General features: G+C 37.6%; 1 protein-coding gene and 1 long non-coding RNA gene across 2 annotated transcripts in view; one reads left to right on the top strand and one right to left on the bottom strand.

Annotated features, from left to right (window-relative positions):
* The first annotated feature begins 8,675 nt into the window (after positions 1-8,675).
* Positions 8,676-11,179, top strand: LOC137484723 (uncharacterized). The gene is made up of 2 exons (XR_011004994.1): positions 8,676-10,842; positions 10,883-11,179. It is a non-coding gene; the product is annotated as an uncharacterized lncRNA (long non-coding RNA).
* Positions 10,903-16,224, bottom strand: part of TXNRD2 (thioredoxin reductase 2) — a 28,634-nt gene continuing 23,312 nt past the window's right edge. The window contains exons 15-17 of the mRNA XM_068208808.1: positions 15,747-15,818; positions 13,853-13,950; positions 10,903-11,452 (exon numbers count right to left, since the gene is read on the bottom strand). Coding sequence (XP_068064909.1) covers positions 11,329-11,452; positions 13,853-13,950; positions 15,747-15,818 — 294 coding nt within the window. The 3' untranslated portion in view covers positions 10,903-11,328. The remainder of the gene's footprint in view (positions 11,453-13,852; positions 13,951-15,746; positions 15,819-16,224) is intronic.

Below are 16,224 nucleotides of genomic sequence, written 5' to 3'. Positions count from 1 at the left end.
GGAAGGAGCACCTGAGGTCATCAAACCCAGAGCTCAGCAGGAGCCTGGCAGGGATAAAAAGACAGTCACCACTTTAAGCTAGGACATGGAGATCATTTAGTGACTCACCCAAGATCACACAGATGGTGCTTATATCAAGAATTAGACCCACCAAGCCATCCAACACCTCTGGATTATTCATTGGGGATTAGAGTCCATTTAGGAGTCTATTTTAATATATAAATGTAGGATCTGGAGCTATGATGGAATGGTAAATTAAATACTGAGAAGTCTGCCACATCTCTGTTCAAAGCAGGCTAACATTTCATGTAAGGAATTACATGCTTCAGACAGTTGCAATCATCTTCTGCAGAAATAATTTAGGCTTACTTCATCTGTTGTATTCTGATTTAAAATTTTATTGGAAATATAAATACCTATGTCGGTCACCAAACCAAATAAAACAAACATATTGAGTAGGGTCTATTATAGACTAATATGGAAACAAATAATCTGCAAGTCTGGTTTTATTTATAAGCTTATTTGAGTTTTTACTCTAGGCTCATATTAATCGGGTTTGTGGTTTCCACATCTGTACTGCTGATGCCCAGTGCAGACAGCATGCCAAGTCAGACCTGGGCATCCTCCAAGCTCTAAATGGAAAACAGATGCCTCAACTCCAGCTACCTCAAGACAAACAGGGCAAGTAACCTACCAAGTAACCACAGCGGGTGCAGCAGGCAAAGCAAAACTCTGGGGAGCTCTCTGAGGTGCCTGCTTGCAAGTTTCTTGCTTCTGACTTGCTCCAGGGGCAGCCAGACTGCCGCCTGTATTGTATTTGCTCTCTCTGATGATCAAGAGATACCAATTCCCTTCACAGCCTCCCTTTTCCTCAAGCTGTAGCTAGGAATTCCCAGACTGGACCAGTTAGTTCACAGTGTCAGCTAGTAATACATATTCTAGAGGAAGATGGAAGAACTCCTGCAGATGATGGTAATGCAGGATGAATTCTTTCCAGAACCCTTGATTATTTTTAATATTTATAAAAAGCATTTTGAATGTTCACAAAAGCCATAAATATACATAAAAAAATGCCCATGCCCCTTGTCAAGCCAAAATGGATCCAGCTGTTCTGCGGTGCTGGTCTCTGATTGCAGAGAATCCCTGTATTAATGAAAGATGTATAAAGGGAATCCCAAACTGGAAATATGATCTCTGCTCAAGGCTGTTCAACCATTAAAGAATATTTCAGGGAAGTACATCAACACAAAGCTGATTCTCAACATGGCTGAGATCCAGTCATGAGAACCCATCTCCATGAAGGCATCTGTACTGCTTGCAGATATTTTTCAGAGCAAGTTGCTTCCAGACAAACTTTGTTTTGTGCTGGTACATGGCCAGAGTTTTGTGCCAGTGTAGCTACATCATTGCAAACCCATTCCCTATGGCCCAAGAGAACCTCAGTGTAGTAGGAATGCCAGACCTGCTTCTTCCCTAAGCACAGGAGGGAGGCCAGTATGAGAACTGGAGCAAAATCACATACATGACAGTAATAAGAGAAAAAGAAGCAGTGTCACTGGTGTAAACACTAAAAATTTGGCAGAGGCATTCAAATTTATTCCTTGTGTACCCTCTGATGGCCATCCAGCAGCCTCTGCCACCTGTAGCAGTTATCTCTTTCTACAATTTTCACCAAGGGATGCATTGCATCCTGTGCCATAAAATATGTTCTTTCAAGTCACTATAGCATCTGTGTGTTGTTCATAATGCAAAGCCAAGATTTGTTTTAAGAATTCAGAGCAGGAAAAGGGGGATATTGGGGAGGGGATAAAAAATTAACACAACCTCAGTGTCCTAGCCATGTAGAAGGGAATCACTCTGTCATAAATCATCATCCTCCTCAGAGAACTGCTTTGCCCCGAACACAGCTGCTCCACTGGCTCCCAGGCAGGGGCAATTCTTAGGAAACTGAGATGGCAAAAGCACAGCGTCTGATAGCAGAGGGGCAGATCTGTCATCAGCACAGAAGGCTGATTCCTTGTGGCAGCGGCTGGATAAAAGAAGATGCAATTAACAATTAGCTTTGGTAAGAGAAGACAAAACCCTTAAAACACAGTTTGTACTGCAGCAAATCAAGTCACAGACTTAGGAATTAATGGTTCAAATTCTTGGTTCTTGCTTTCCTAGATACACTAGAAGATGAAACAGAGAAGGAATTTCTCCTGCCACTTCATTCTGGCTGGCTAAGAATTGGGGCTTAGCCATGGAAAAGGGCCAACCATGCAAGAGTTACAGGAAATGAGAATAGCTTTGCAGCATTTCCAAGCAAATTCAGCACACCTTTGGATTTGTATTTTCAGCACAAGACTCAGGCTTCGCAGCCCAGAAAACAAAATTGAGGCTTTTCAGTAGATGTTGCATTATTCATTTCCAGCAGAGGTGACATTCACTTGATTCAGATTATCTGGAGATGTGCAAAGAATATAATCAACTTATATATGCATAAAAGGAATGTTTCTGGTGCAAAGTCAGGTATCTTCCTCTCTCTAAGACATCTTGTGTGTGGATTAATTCAGACTCTCAGATGACATTGAAGAACCTTGTTCTATTATTTCACAGTCCACAGGTGCATGAGACCAAATCCAGCAGAGTCTACATGCCTAGCTCAACATCCTGTATGGCACTGCCAGCCATTCTCTCCTCCCTCCTTCCCAATCACTTTGGTTCTTTGTGCCCTACAATCATTTCCTCTAGTCTCTCTTTTTTTTTTTCTCCTTTGTCCATAGCACACTACAAATTATTTGTGGTTGCAATGATTAATTTCACAATTCACACCTAATTTGACCCTAATAATTTTGCCTGAAAAGGGGACAATTCCTTGTTGATCCAGACAACTTATCATCCCATGAGCACAATAAAAAGGCAGAGCTGGTTATCAACTGGGAGATGCCCATTAGTATTTTTACAGGCAGAGTGTCGGGAGGTCCCTTATCAAGTGGGGTGAGAGCTGGCATGTACTCCAGGCATGCAGGGGGAGGCAGATTGCTTTCAGCTTGCAAGGCCACACAATATGGGAAGTGGTGGCTTGAAAGAGGAGTGGGAGAATGACAGATGGTTTGTGCCTGTGCATTTCTTTAGAGGACACCGGGTTCCCACCATGGGAACAGCGTGGACAGTAAAGGCAGCAGCTTGATGTGAAGAGTGACAAAGCAAGTCAGCCACGGATGGCCCGTGGGAGGCCAGAGGAAATGCACCATTAGTCAAAGTTGGAGGAAAAATAAAATGCGATGACAACTGGGCCATTCATGTGCTTCCCCTTCAAGGACTGACCAGACCCTTCACAACTCAAAAGACTCGAGTATCAGCTTCTTTTTCTCTTCAGCCAGGCTAATGTGCACTGGCAGGGTCTGAGGAACTCCCTTGTCACTTACATTAATTCTTATCTTGTTGTTCTTGGCTACACTTCACTGAAGTACAGTGAGGGAGAGTGCTTCAATCAATAATGTAGATCCAAGGGGCCACCTCCCTCTGCTGTTCCTAGGGATCAACACAATGGCTTAAAGCAAATGTTCACCCAACTTGTGAACTTGGGAAATATTAGGACTTCCAGAATTAGACATAAGACAATGAGGTGGCCTCACAAGGATGTTTAAGCCCACACATGAACAGTCTCATCACTCCAGGATAGCTTTTTTCCTTTTGAGAGTTTGCTACTGAATACAAAAACTGCAACACCTCAGAGTTCTCTCTCAGCAACCTCAGTGACAAAAAAGGCAACCTTGCATTTCACAAGCAGATTTCATCAGATGTTCCACTTTGCCACTGTCATGGGAACCCTCAGGCACTGCTGTCACAGCTTGTGAATCTGATGCATTTTGTCATTAAGGAAAGATGATGCCCTTCAGAAGGTCTAGCTGTAAACACTCACAAATGGTTGGTCTCTCATTCTTCAAGGTGAACAATACCACAGCTATGGACAGGACTTCTTTAGAATTGCCTCCTCTGGTGCTATGGCCTTTCCAAATTTGGAAAGTACAAGGGAGCTAAAGGAAGATGCAAGCAGAAAATCCCAAAATGCTCTCTTACGAATACATTGGACTCTTACCCCATAAAAAGGGACTTCACGTATTAATAATTAAATAGGGCTACAAGTAGCTAAGTAAAATAGAATAAGCCTCTTGCAAAAAGATGGAACAAGAAAAATTCAAGAATAACAATTAAATTCTTAATTAAGAAAGAGAACCAAAGTCCTGACCTGAAACTCTTAGAAACTCTGGATATACATAGAATGAACAAGGACAGAAATGCAAGCAAAGTCTGAATGTCAAGAGAACTCTACTTATTCTCCTGTGTTTGAAATATGTCTAAGAAATAAACTCAATGAAAATTAAAGAGGCAAAAATCAAAAGTTCCTGCCATGATTTAATTTAGATCTCAGTCTGATGTAAATGAAATGAATTTTTAAAATATCCTTTGACAGTCTAAGAGCCATTTCTTAAGTCTCCAAAGCAGCCTGTGTTCTTTAAATTACTTCCTGTCATATGGTTAATAATTTCTGCTTTCAACATCACAGGAGTCATTCACCTAGGACAGCCAAACTGAACAGTGCTATCAGTGTGAACACCCTGCTGCCTGAACTGCTGTGCTTAACAACATCTTCCCAATTATCCAGGAGTCTACTGCCAGCAGAATATTACTTGACTCCACTTCTCTAAGGAAAATGCTTGCATTTCCTGATGTTTTCAGCTGTGTTTGTACAACTTGCCTTCACGTGAAGTTAAAAATTAATGCATTTCCTCTTGACCCTTTGAGAGAGAAAAAAAAGGAAGATTATCAAGATTAAGTAAAAATTCCAATGCTCAGTTCTTTGTCCCCATTGAACAAAGGTGTTTAAAGAAAGATTGCTGAGCTCAACCTCCTGCATAAAGCTAAAAGCTGCTTTATAACCTGTTGCTCTGACACTGTGTGAACAGAATATTGGTTGACTGCATTACAGACCATTCACACATTAGAAAAAGATAAAAGTAAAACAGGCTTCCAATTTTAACTGTTTTGTTGGGAATACACCATGGAAAAAATGCATTTGGGCCTTTCCTCACAGGGAGCCAACAAAGAAGGGAACATTTATTTATTTTCTCAATTTCTGTTTAAAGCCTAAAGCCTGTCTTTTTTCACCGTTTTCTTTCCCTTGATATTTTATTTTACTGGAGTTACATAGTATTCTAAGAGACAAGGGCTGAAAAGGTATCTATAGCTTAGATTTGTTTGCATTATGTTACTACCTAGGTAATTCCTTGCAGAGCCTTGAGAAAAAGAGTTTCCTTGTGAAAGACTTAAGTAGAGGGATCTTGGTCTTTGCCTTTATGCTTAAACAAGGAATAACAAGTCCGATTCCCATATTGCTTTAAAGTAAATGAAAGGTGGACAGAAAAAAACCCAACAGTCTTTTTGGTGATTGTGTGATCTGGAAAAAAAACAGAGCTGGAGGTGCAGTAGGGGTACAGTTCATCTTTCATGGAGTATAAAGGCTTTCCTTAAATAAATGTATTAATATATTGGACATACTGTATTACAAACTGCTGAGACTTCTACCTGGAAAAATTTTCCCCCACCCCTTCCTTGGAGATGCTGGTTCTGACAGGCTGCAACTCCCAATATCTCTACCCAGCTAACAATGCACAGCACCTTGTTCAAACAAGACTGGTCTTCATTTCACACTCTCCCCCAGGGAATATCCACTTTTCTCTTCATACTATATCTTTATGACTGATGCAATCAGATTCTGGAAACCTGCCTTATTAGTTTATATTCCAGCTTCTTAGGGAATGATGTTAATTTTCCATTGTAGGACCAGAAGATTTTAGATGTGCTAGATCTTGTCTATAAGAAACAACAAAAAAAGTGGCACACACAGTACCATGCTAGGAAATGGACTACAGTAAACAGCATTCCTTGTACAGAAAGTCTAGGGGGTTCCAAAAAAAGACACTCTCCTCAGTCCAACAGTGCCTGAAGCAAGGTATTTTACAATTACATTATGAATAGATACATGTGCATTTTCTTATTCTGCTTAATTTCTTCATCAGTTCACCATCATAATTGTTTTCTTCCTAGATCTGTGGTTTACTAAGACTTTACACTGTTATGGCCAGAGTTCCATTATATCCATTAAAGATTAGATAATTTTCTTTTGTTTCCCACAGCAAATAGGATCCCATTCATGTCCCAAACAGAATGTCAGTAGCTGGAATGATGTTTTCTTAAGGTGCATATAAGATTAAAGACTGAAATCAGATGCAGTGTTGCCAAAGCCTTTGTAATATGCATGTTTTTCATGGCAAGATGATTGACAAGAATTGCAGTAAGGTGCTGAAGGGGATATTTCACCTGGCCCATCAAAATTCAATGTAGAGGATTAGAACTAAGAAGAGCTGACAATATTGACTTTGAGTACCACAACGGAAACATAATTAGCTTTTTGACATGGAGTGGACAGAAATATTCCATTTTTTAAGAAATCAGTTAGAGTAATTACTGCATTATCTGTTGCATGCTGCCCTGGGAAAAAGGAAAAAAATAAAAAGAGGTTTGCTCTGCTGTTTCCTCTTTTCTCAGTAAAATCCACGTTTGGCACTAGAATAAATGCATACAAACCCAGCCTTTCTGCTGGAAGAACATCAGGAAAACTTCGTGCATTAAAGTAAAAAACCTCTCTTAAAAGAGAGCACACAGATCTGAAAGAATGAAAAAGTCAATGAATTTTATACAAGTTTACGTATTGCAAAACAAACTGTCTGCACTATGCTTATTAAAGGCATATTTCATTGCCTAATCATAGATGTCTATTGTACCTTTTATGTTTTGAATCATAATTGCAGCCTTTTCCCCAACCGTAATAATGAAAGACATTTTGGCATATGCTTATATTGATTCCCCTTTAACAAAGCACTTAAGACAAATACTTGCATCCCACTGAAATTAATGGCCAGCCTTAGCTTTGAGTACACACACTGATGTCACTGGCATTTAGACAAATGGCAATTTACATGGGCACAGAATTGCCTACTTTGTTGGACAGACGTGAGCCTCTAAAGAGAAGTCTTCCAACTCAAAAGTCTTTAAAATACTCAACTGCTTTGGTTAGAAGCACTATGGCATCCATGGCTTTTATGTTTTTATTAGAATAAATGTGCTAGCAAAAAAATGTGCAGCTGTTGTACTGAAGTACCTTTTCCAGCTCCTGGTCTGGAATAATCTAAACTGTAGAAACAATTTTCAGTAGATGTAAAAAAATACAGTACATGCAGAAATGGGAAAGGGCAAAACGGAATTGTAGACAACACCTTGAGAACAAGCTGTCATTAGGTATAATATAAATAATGCATTAAATTCTATTCCAAATTTATTTTGTCTCTATGCTCATCCATTATTATTTTTGCTTTGTGATTAAGTGGTATATGAAAATAAGCAAAAAATAATCAAGAATTATGCTTACCTTATTACTTTTTTTAGGACTTTTACTAGTTATCCTAATTAGTTAGAACCTGCAATGAAATCTTTCAGGAAATTCGAATAGATTAAAAATGCAGAAATAGAAATGCCTTTACATAGAGTAAAGTCAATATTCATTCTCAGCATCAAAGCCAGGGCATATACTGAGGCAATACTAAATTAGCCTGTTTCAGCTCAGTATCGCCTGACTTAATGGGAACTTCTCATCACAATCAGTGGACTTAAAGATATAAAAGAAAACTGAGATGAATTGAACAATGTACTCCCTTACTTTTCTGACAAAGAATTTTCTCAGAGTTCTAAATACATTTTGCTAGTCATTTCTCTATGAATCTTCTAATATTTTTACCTAGCAGTATCCACAGCTACTAACTGGCATTGTAGCACTGCATTTTCTCCACTCTGTGTTCTAGTTTAAACCCCAAAGTGAACAGCTCATGTAGAATTCTGTAGCCCTGTAAAATGCTCTGACTGCACTCAGGGAGTTTACTCTTGACAAGACTTCAAGAAGCATGTCAGCATGCAGGGACAATGAAAATACCAGCTAGACCTCATTAGCAGGAGTAAAGAGGCAATATTTGAAACCATACTTACCGAGTCTACAGTTTATCTTAATTTAAATTTAAAATATGAGGCCATCCAGCCTGGAAAAATCTCAATGGTTATTCAGTTTACACACAGATACAGAAATATCAACATTTCCTTAATAAAAGGTCTGAGTCTATTTCTTCGTTTCCTTAATACATACTTCAACCAAGATAGACAGCATTAAGATCAAAAAATATATCTATTGTAAGCAGAAATCATATGTAGAAAATTAAGCAAGTGCAATCACACATTTACTAGAAAAAATATTCTTTATTTATTAATTAATTCATAACACAATAAATATTGGGATCACACATATGAGGGACCCAGCAAAGCTCAGACTTGTTTGCACCATGGTGTGGTTTGACAAACAAATCCTCATCAGCTGGCATCCTAAGAAGCCTGACCACATTTTTTTTGTACATTTTTACATGCAATCAGTAAGTTGCAATGTACATCAACAGTTTCAATTTACATTGGTCAGGCTTTTAAAAACAATTCTTAAGCACCATCCCTGGTGAATCCTTCAGGAAAAAAAAAAAGCACAATCACAATATTTGTCATTATTTGGTCTTTCTGTTGATTCTGACATTATTATGTAGGTGGGATTGTATGTTTTGTTTTACTTGAGGGGGCAACAGCCTTTTCCACTAAATGAGGAACAGAGCCAGTCTGCTGTTGAAGAGACAGCAACTTCATGCAAGCCACTCAGCAATTCTAAAACCAAGACAGTTCTGTTTCTTCTGAAAACCATGACATGTTTTAGTTTCACACTCTACATGCACTGAGGACACATTTCCTTGAGATCTCCCTATCTGCTGTCCCAAATAATTAATTTGAACTTTATGATGAATGAAATGAACTCATCTTTCCATTGATTTGTCTGTAGGGACAGACAACTCTGTCTACTGCATGCATTGGTAGGGCAGAGAAGAGAAGCAGATTTTACATGGTTAAACACCAGTGCTTTCATTTTGGGAAACAAAAGGAACTATAATAGATAATCACTTGAAAGAAAAACTTGTATGCATAACATTAGAGTTTTGTCAGAGGTGAGCTGTTTCTCACAGCAAAATTGCTATTATGCTGTATCTCCATATTTTGAAATATTAAGTAAAACATTTTAGAGAAATCCTAATTTAATCTGAATTCCTTTTTTGTAAACAGCTGAGGAAAATCCAGCAAGGGTTTTGGCTGCATCATACTCATAAGGCCCTTTATTAAAGGAAACAGAAACTTCTGAATGTGCAGGTATGCACCTATTTATATAAAGTTTTAATAATTTCTTCTAAAGGCAGCTGCAAAATTCAGGCGTTGTTTCAACAACATTTCCAGTCCAAATATTTCTTGTCAGCTACAAACTTATGGATGACTTCACAGGTGAAAAATGGCATCAGCAGATCTGATAGGGAATGCCACTTGGAGTCCAACTGTATCACTTCTTCCTAGTTTATGGACCAGAAATGTGGACCAAAAAAAAAAAAAAAATCAGGAAAATTTGTAGAGAAAACATTTAGGACTTCTTTTGTTTTCGTTTAAGTTAAAAAAAAAAGAAAATTTAATATTCTCATATCAATGAGAATGTGATAAATGCTGTTAAATCCTATTTTACAAGGAAGTTTTGATCCCTTTTGTCTAATAGTTTCTCAGACAGGTACAATTCTCATGGTAAAAATTATTTCACACTCGATATAAGCTAAGCATTTATCTGTATTGTTCCAGCAGTGAAATACCAATCAAATTAAAATAGCAGATATACACATAATCATCAGACTATTCTTCAAAACTGCAACAAGTTTGGAATGAAAATAACAAATTCCACACATAAAACACTGATATAAATTAACTGCAAAAAGGATATATTTTGTTTCACCTGAAGCTGGTCTCTTCCAATGTGCACTACTCTGCTGTAAAGGGTGCAAGAAACTGTGACTGGGATTGAAATTCAGTGCAGATTGGTTTGTGTTTGCCTTAGTCAGGCTACCTCCTTAACAGGGTTCTGCACAAGAAGCTTCACTCTCAGATTTGTTCCTCTCCTGCCACAGATGAGCCAGCACCTCCCCCTTCTGGAGAGCACGAAAATCAGCAGGAATTTTCAACAGGGTAATGCTTTCTTACTTGGGCCAGTACACAAAAACAGAAAAAAAAAAAGAAAAAGTTGCAGATGATTATTTTATATCTTTGCTCAGGGCAGGACCATTTCTCTTCTGGAACACTGCTTAATGTAGTTCCCTTCAGTAACATGTTTTATTAAAGCCAGACATAAGTCAGTTCAGATATAGACTCCAGTTCATCAGTAAGAAAAGTCTTAAAAACAAACCAAGAAAATATTTCAGTGTCAGCCATATTTCTGCATTCTATAAAACAGAAAATGCTGCATAAGGTGGATTATTAGAGGGTTTTACTCTACTTGTCAGCTTAATATACACTGTTCAAGCAGTAATTTGTGAGATGTGTCAATTTAGTTTGGACTGAGCTGAATTAAAAATTTGAGGAGTAGGCAGAGACGCCACCATAAAATTCAACTCTTTCTTTAGCACCTCTGAGATCATTCATTCTCAGTCCTCTCCCTAACACTGTGACCAGGCTGCTAATGATTAATCCATTGTGATTCTTCCAGCAGCAGTACAGCTTCAGGTGATTTTCTATTAAATTCCATTACATATTATATTTTAAATGAAAAAACCCAAAGATGACTGCTTACCCTTTGCTATGCACTCCAGGAACTTGTTTCCACTAGTGAATGCAAAGTCTCAGTGTTCAGTATTAGGATCAGTAATGAATGCAGAGTCTCAGTGCTCAGTATTAGGATCAGTAATGAGCCATGCAGGACAAAGCATCCCACCAGACTTCTAAGGGATGTCCTGTCTGATTCCCAGCATCTGAGACTCTTCTGCTGGCCAACAGGGAAACCCAAATGACAACTGCTTCATTTGTAGATGGCCTCAGATGTCACGGGCTTTAGTTATGTTTACATATGGAATACTGTGATTATTCCCTAGCTCCCAGCAACAGAAGAGTTTTAGGCACTCAGAAAGAGAGATTTGTTGCAGCAGGACTACACTGGTTTTAGAACTGTGATGGTACAAGGAAAATGTTTCGGCTGTGAGAAAAACCTCTCTACAAAAAAACAAAAAAAAAAGATTCCTGTAACCTGAACCATTAAAGCTGTTTCAACTTTCAGTGCCCCTTTTCTTTACAAATATGTTTTGTGCTTTTTTTCCTTCTTTCCAGGGATGGTATTTAACCTCAGCAGCCTGTGACTGTTGCATCCAGGCCAGAACGCTTTGTAATGTGCAACTTGGTAACTTCTTCAGCACAGGTGGGGTGAATGCCAACTGTCTTCATCATCTGAGGATAGGTAGCACCACACCTACCAAAAATCAACAACAAAGACAACAAAAAATGACCCACAAAGTCAAATGCTATTCACCTGAAGCAGCTAAAAGGTACTAAAACATAATAATAAATATAAATATAAAATAATTCTGCTCTTGTCCATTTGATCAGGTAGAGGAGTTGCATTTGTTCTTCAGACAATGCTATTATTTCTCAGGCACTTACACAACACATAGACGCCCAGCTTCCCAACACTGAGGTAGGAAAGAATTGTCATAAGAGTTGAGACAGAATTAAGCAATTTACCCTAAGTCACAACTGAGCCTGTGGCAAAAACATATGACAAAACTGCAACCTTCAGCTTTTCTTGTACATACATGTGTGTTTCACTAACTCCAGATGGAAAAAAATGCACACTTACACACAGAAGAAGAAAATCTTAATTAGAACTGTTGGAAAGAATCTGCTAAAGGAAGTAATACCAGGATATTCTTCTATGAACGTAAAGACTCTGGTGCTTACACTGAACATATCAAGGTTAAAAGTGAGGCAAAATAACGTTTTTTATTTAAAAAAACATAACAAGCAGACAAAACCCACCAAAGTTCCCTTGTGCTACAATCCCACTTGCTTAATTCCCTTACTTGTCCAGTACCATTCTTAAGATTTGGTGACTTTCTTTTGAACTGCTATTCCTGCCAGGTCATGTTGTAAGAATAGCTGAAATGGCCCTAAATTTAAGGATTGTTTCAAGCTCTCTATGGAATAATGTTATCTCCCTCTACAAAATATAGGAAAGGAAGCTATAGATGCCTTCTGGTGTCTCCACTTACATCTAAAAAAGCACTGACAAGCAAAAGGCCTTTGCTGACTACAGATGTTACGGGAGTGCTGGGTGGGAAGGAAAGATGAAAAATCATCTGTCAGAGAGGCTGAAGCAAGACCTAATATTTGACAAAGGAGAAGAGCAGCTTTTACAGTGGGGGTTCCACATTGAAAGCTCTGGATTTGTGAAATGCAATAGAAACCAATACAGGAATCTGACCTGCTGAAAACCTCTTACTGTGGCTAAAGTTTCCATTTCCCTCAAGCAAGGCAGAAAAGCACTGCAGTTTCATGTGCTTCCTTTTCAATGGTTATTTTGGATAAAACTTCAAAACAATGACATCCTAAAAAATGTAGTTCTAGAATCTATACCACTGGCAATTAATGGACTACAAACACATGTTGAAAATGTGTACCGAGTGTACGCTGCAATCCGTGATTTCCAAGATATTACTCACATGATACTTGCAGTCCTGCCTTCTTAATCCTGTCTGCTTTTCATTTATAATAGTCATTCACAACTGCAGGACTAAAACTGCAGTAAAATGGTGATGAAATTTAGGGAAATGAACTGACACCACAACTGGCAATGATTTATGATGTTCCAGACTACTTTCTTTGAAGAGGGAGTTAAAAATTATAATTTTATAATGTAAATAGAGGAATCCACATTTCTGAAGATGTGAATCAGCAATAAGAAGGGGAAAGGAAAAAACAAATAAGAAATAATTGTAGCACACAAAAAGCATAGCAAGAATTTTCCATTTAACCAGAGAGGACTGAGAATCATTGCTTACTCCTTCAAATGGAGGACTTCTATATTAATATTTGAGCAAAATCTTAAACAAGATCAGATCACAAAGGATGTTTTTATTGCAATTATCAGATTGCTTCAAACAAAACTATCTTCCCGCAAACGGGGAGACGGGCACGGAAACCACAGGAGTAGGGAAAAAACTCGGAGAATGCACGAGGGTACAGAGAACTGGAAAACTAACAAAGAAAAAACCCATAATGTGAACCCAAACCTGGGATGCAACATCTTCCCTCTCCCATCATCCTATAGAAATTTCTTTTTTACTATACTATATTTAGCTAGTACTCCAGCAATATAAGAATTCAAGCAAACCTTGCTGAACATTTAAGAAGCCACGGCTGTGCAAATTCAAAGATGAGATTAGGAAAGGAAATGCTTGGCAGGTGTAAAGAAAGGTTTTTCTGAAAAGCACAAATATATTTTTAGAGAGGCAAATTGCAAAACTGTGTGGTGATTTCCTATCCTGTGCACAGAATGCAAAAGAAGCTATACTGAAGAAACTAACATTAGTTTAGTTAATGATTAATTCTGTTTTTTGTTTTAACTATATCAAATCAATGATATATTTTCCTCAGTTGTTCCCTAACTATATCCAGTATTACAGTAACTAAATCCAGTACATCTTAATGAAGAACTGCAGTATTTTTTGTGAAAATATGTGCAATACTCCATGAAAGTAACAAAAAGCATGCATTCTTTATAGTGTTGCCAAAACTAGGCAGCTATCTTTTATAATCTTACAATAACTTAAGAAGCAGGCTTTAGAAGCTAGAGACATTCTTTTGTACTTACTTGATTCCAAGAGCAAATCCTTGAATAACTTCGCCTGCATTTGGTCCAATGAAATGAAGGCCAAGTATTCGTTGCTCCCTCTCTCGTAAGCACACCATCTGAAAACAATACATCACAAAAAGATCCTTTCTTAGAACACTTAAAGATAAGGCATGAAGATGAATTAAATGAAACTGGAGTGCCCCAAGATCCTAGTTCAGCTGTTTATTTCCAGTGTGCCAAAAACTTACGCACTTGCTTAGGTCTTACTGACTTCAATAGGTCTTACTCTTATTGTCCTTAAGCACTTTCCTGAATTGAAGCTTTATTAGTGTATTTCTTTCAGACTTGAGGGAGCCACTGACAACAATAATTTCTGGAATTGTTTCCCATTTGTATGAAATCCTCAAAGTACTTTCTGTAGTCTGGTGACTACACCAGTACTCTTTTCCACCGAGTGGCCACCTCAGCACTTCTCCAAGTCTGTGCAGTTGTTTTCAACATGGTAGTGATTTTCACAGAAGATCACTACCATTATCAGCTGTATTTTCACAGAAGATCAGCTGTATTTTCACAGAAGATCACTACCAGTTTCAGGATATTTTGTGCCTCTGTGACTCAGTCAGTAAACACTTACAGCAGCATGTTTGGTGAGATACATTTACCACAAGGGGCACAAAACCTAAAAAGGAGTCGAGCCTCAGAAGCAGCCAAAGATGAAGGTTAATGAGTATCTAGGAGTGCCTGAGTCATTGCACACTTAACTTTTATTAGAGAACTTAATGAAAACGGTTTAGTTCCTGTAAGGACACCATCTTTATAATTATGAAAAGAAAGTCAGTCTCTCCCTGCATCCTCCCATCAGGCATTAAATGATCACTAATCTACTAAGTGCTGCTATTCAGTAAAAGCTCAGATTTTTTTCATCATGAATGCCAAGAAAACAGCAATCCTGATGTGGGACTTTAAATATTAAGGCATTTTAAAGGAAAAAAAAATTGCAATAGTTTGAAAGACTCAAGTTAAATGTTTGTTTATATATTTTGAGAGTTTAATAAGGACTATATTGAACATCATCCAACAACTTATGCTGTTACTACTTCACACTTAAATATTTACTCTAATTGACATAATTCAAAGGGAATACATAAAATTGAATATCATCGCCTTTGTTACTCTGGCACTTGGGACACTTAAGGCAAGCATTTACATAACTCAGAGGTGACAAAACACAGTCAGAAAAAATGATTGCAATTATTGACAATGGACATTCCTTACCTAACAATGTGATATTGTCTAATATAATTAATGGACACATTCATGCAAAAAAGACTGTTCCCTGATGATGAGGAGAAAAAGAAGAAAAATAAAACGATTATATATTCTACCAACATTACGCTTCATCTTTTCTAAGATTCTCTGCTGTAGGCAAGAGCATCAAAAACCTTTCCAACACTGAGCAACTGGATTGCTGCAGAAGGCCCTTTTCAGGTCTGGTACTTTGGTCTAAACCAGGAGCTTTTTTTTTTCATGAGTAGAGACTGACTAATTACTGTAATTTTGTAAGCCTTACACTTAATTTTTGAAGGTATCATACTTCTGGCAAGAGGTGTCAATATAAATATTTCATGTAACCAGTGAAGAACTTTCCTAGGAGAAGCAGAGATTGATCTCTGTAGAATATGAAACACTTTTTAGGATCTATAAAGCAGTTCAAAGAGGGTATTTATCAGCAGAATGCCAGTTCTGAAAAATGCTAATATCTGTAGAGCAATTTCAAGATGTCTGTCACCAAGAAAATATCCACCTTGAGATGTTTTTTTCTTTTTTTTTTTTTCCAAACAGTGCTTTTTAAAGTTGGCTGTACCATATCCCATTTTAAGTTAAAAGCAAGTTAAAAGCTCACAAAACTCACTTTCATATAGCATTGAGTTGCATCTCTTTCAGCCACTGTGAACTCTAAAGGTTTATAATATGCATGGAATACCTGGTAGGAAAAACAATAAGATTTTGTGTCAGAGAGTACTATTATGTCAAAACCTGGTATTTATTACTATAATAACTACTATTACTATATATTTATACCTTTGTACAAATACTGATTCATTTATAACCTGTTAGTTATTTTATTTTAAAGAAAAATATGGAAAGCACAGTAAGAGCTTAACACAAACCTTTCTCAGAGAATTATTAGATTAAAAACAAAACTGAAAAAACCCTCACAAATAATGCCACTCAGACTAATGCACCAAATTAAAGGAAAAACCCTAGCATTTTTAAGCTTCTCCCAAAGGTTCAATGCCGTGTTTACTGAAAAAAATGAAATCCAAGAATCTTTTCTTATCTATAATAATGCATCTCACAACAAAATCCAAACTGTAATTTTTGCATTC

The sequence above is a fragment of the Anomalospiza imberbis genome, chromosome 18, assembly GCF_031753505.1.
Source record: "Anomalospiza imberbis isolate Cuckoo-Finch-1a 21T00152 chromosome 18, ASM3175350v1, whole genome shotgun sequence".
NCBI lineage: Eukaryota > Metazoa > Chordata > Aves > Passeriformes > Viduidae > Anomalospiza > Anomalospiza imberbis.
Note: the sequence above shows the minus strand (reverse complement) of the source record. Positions and strands in the feature narration are given on the sequence as shown.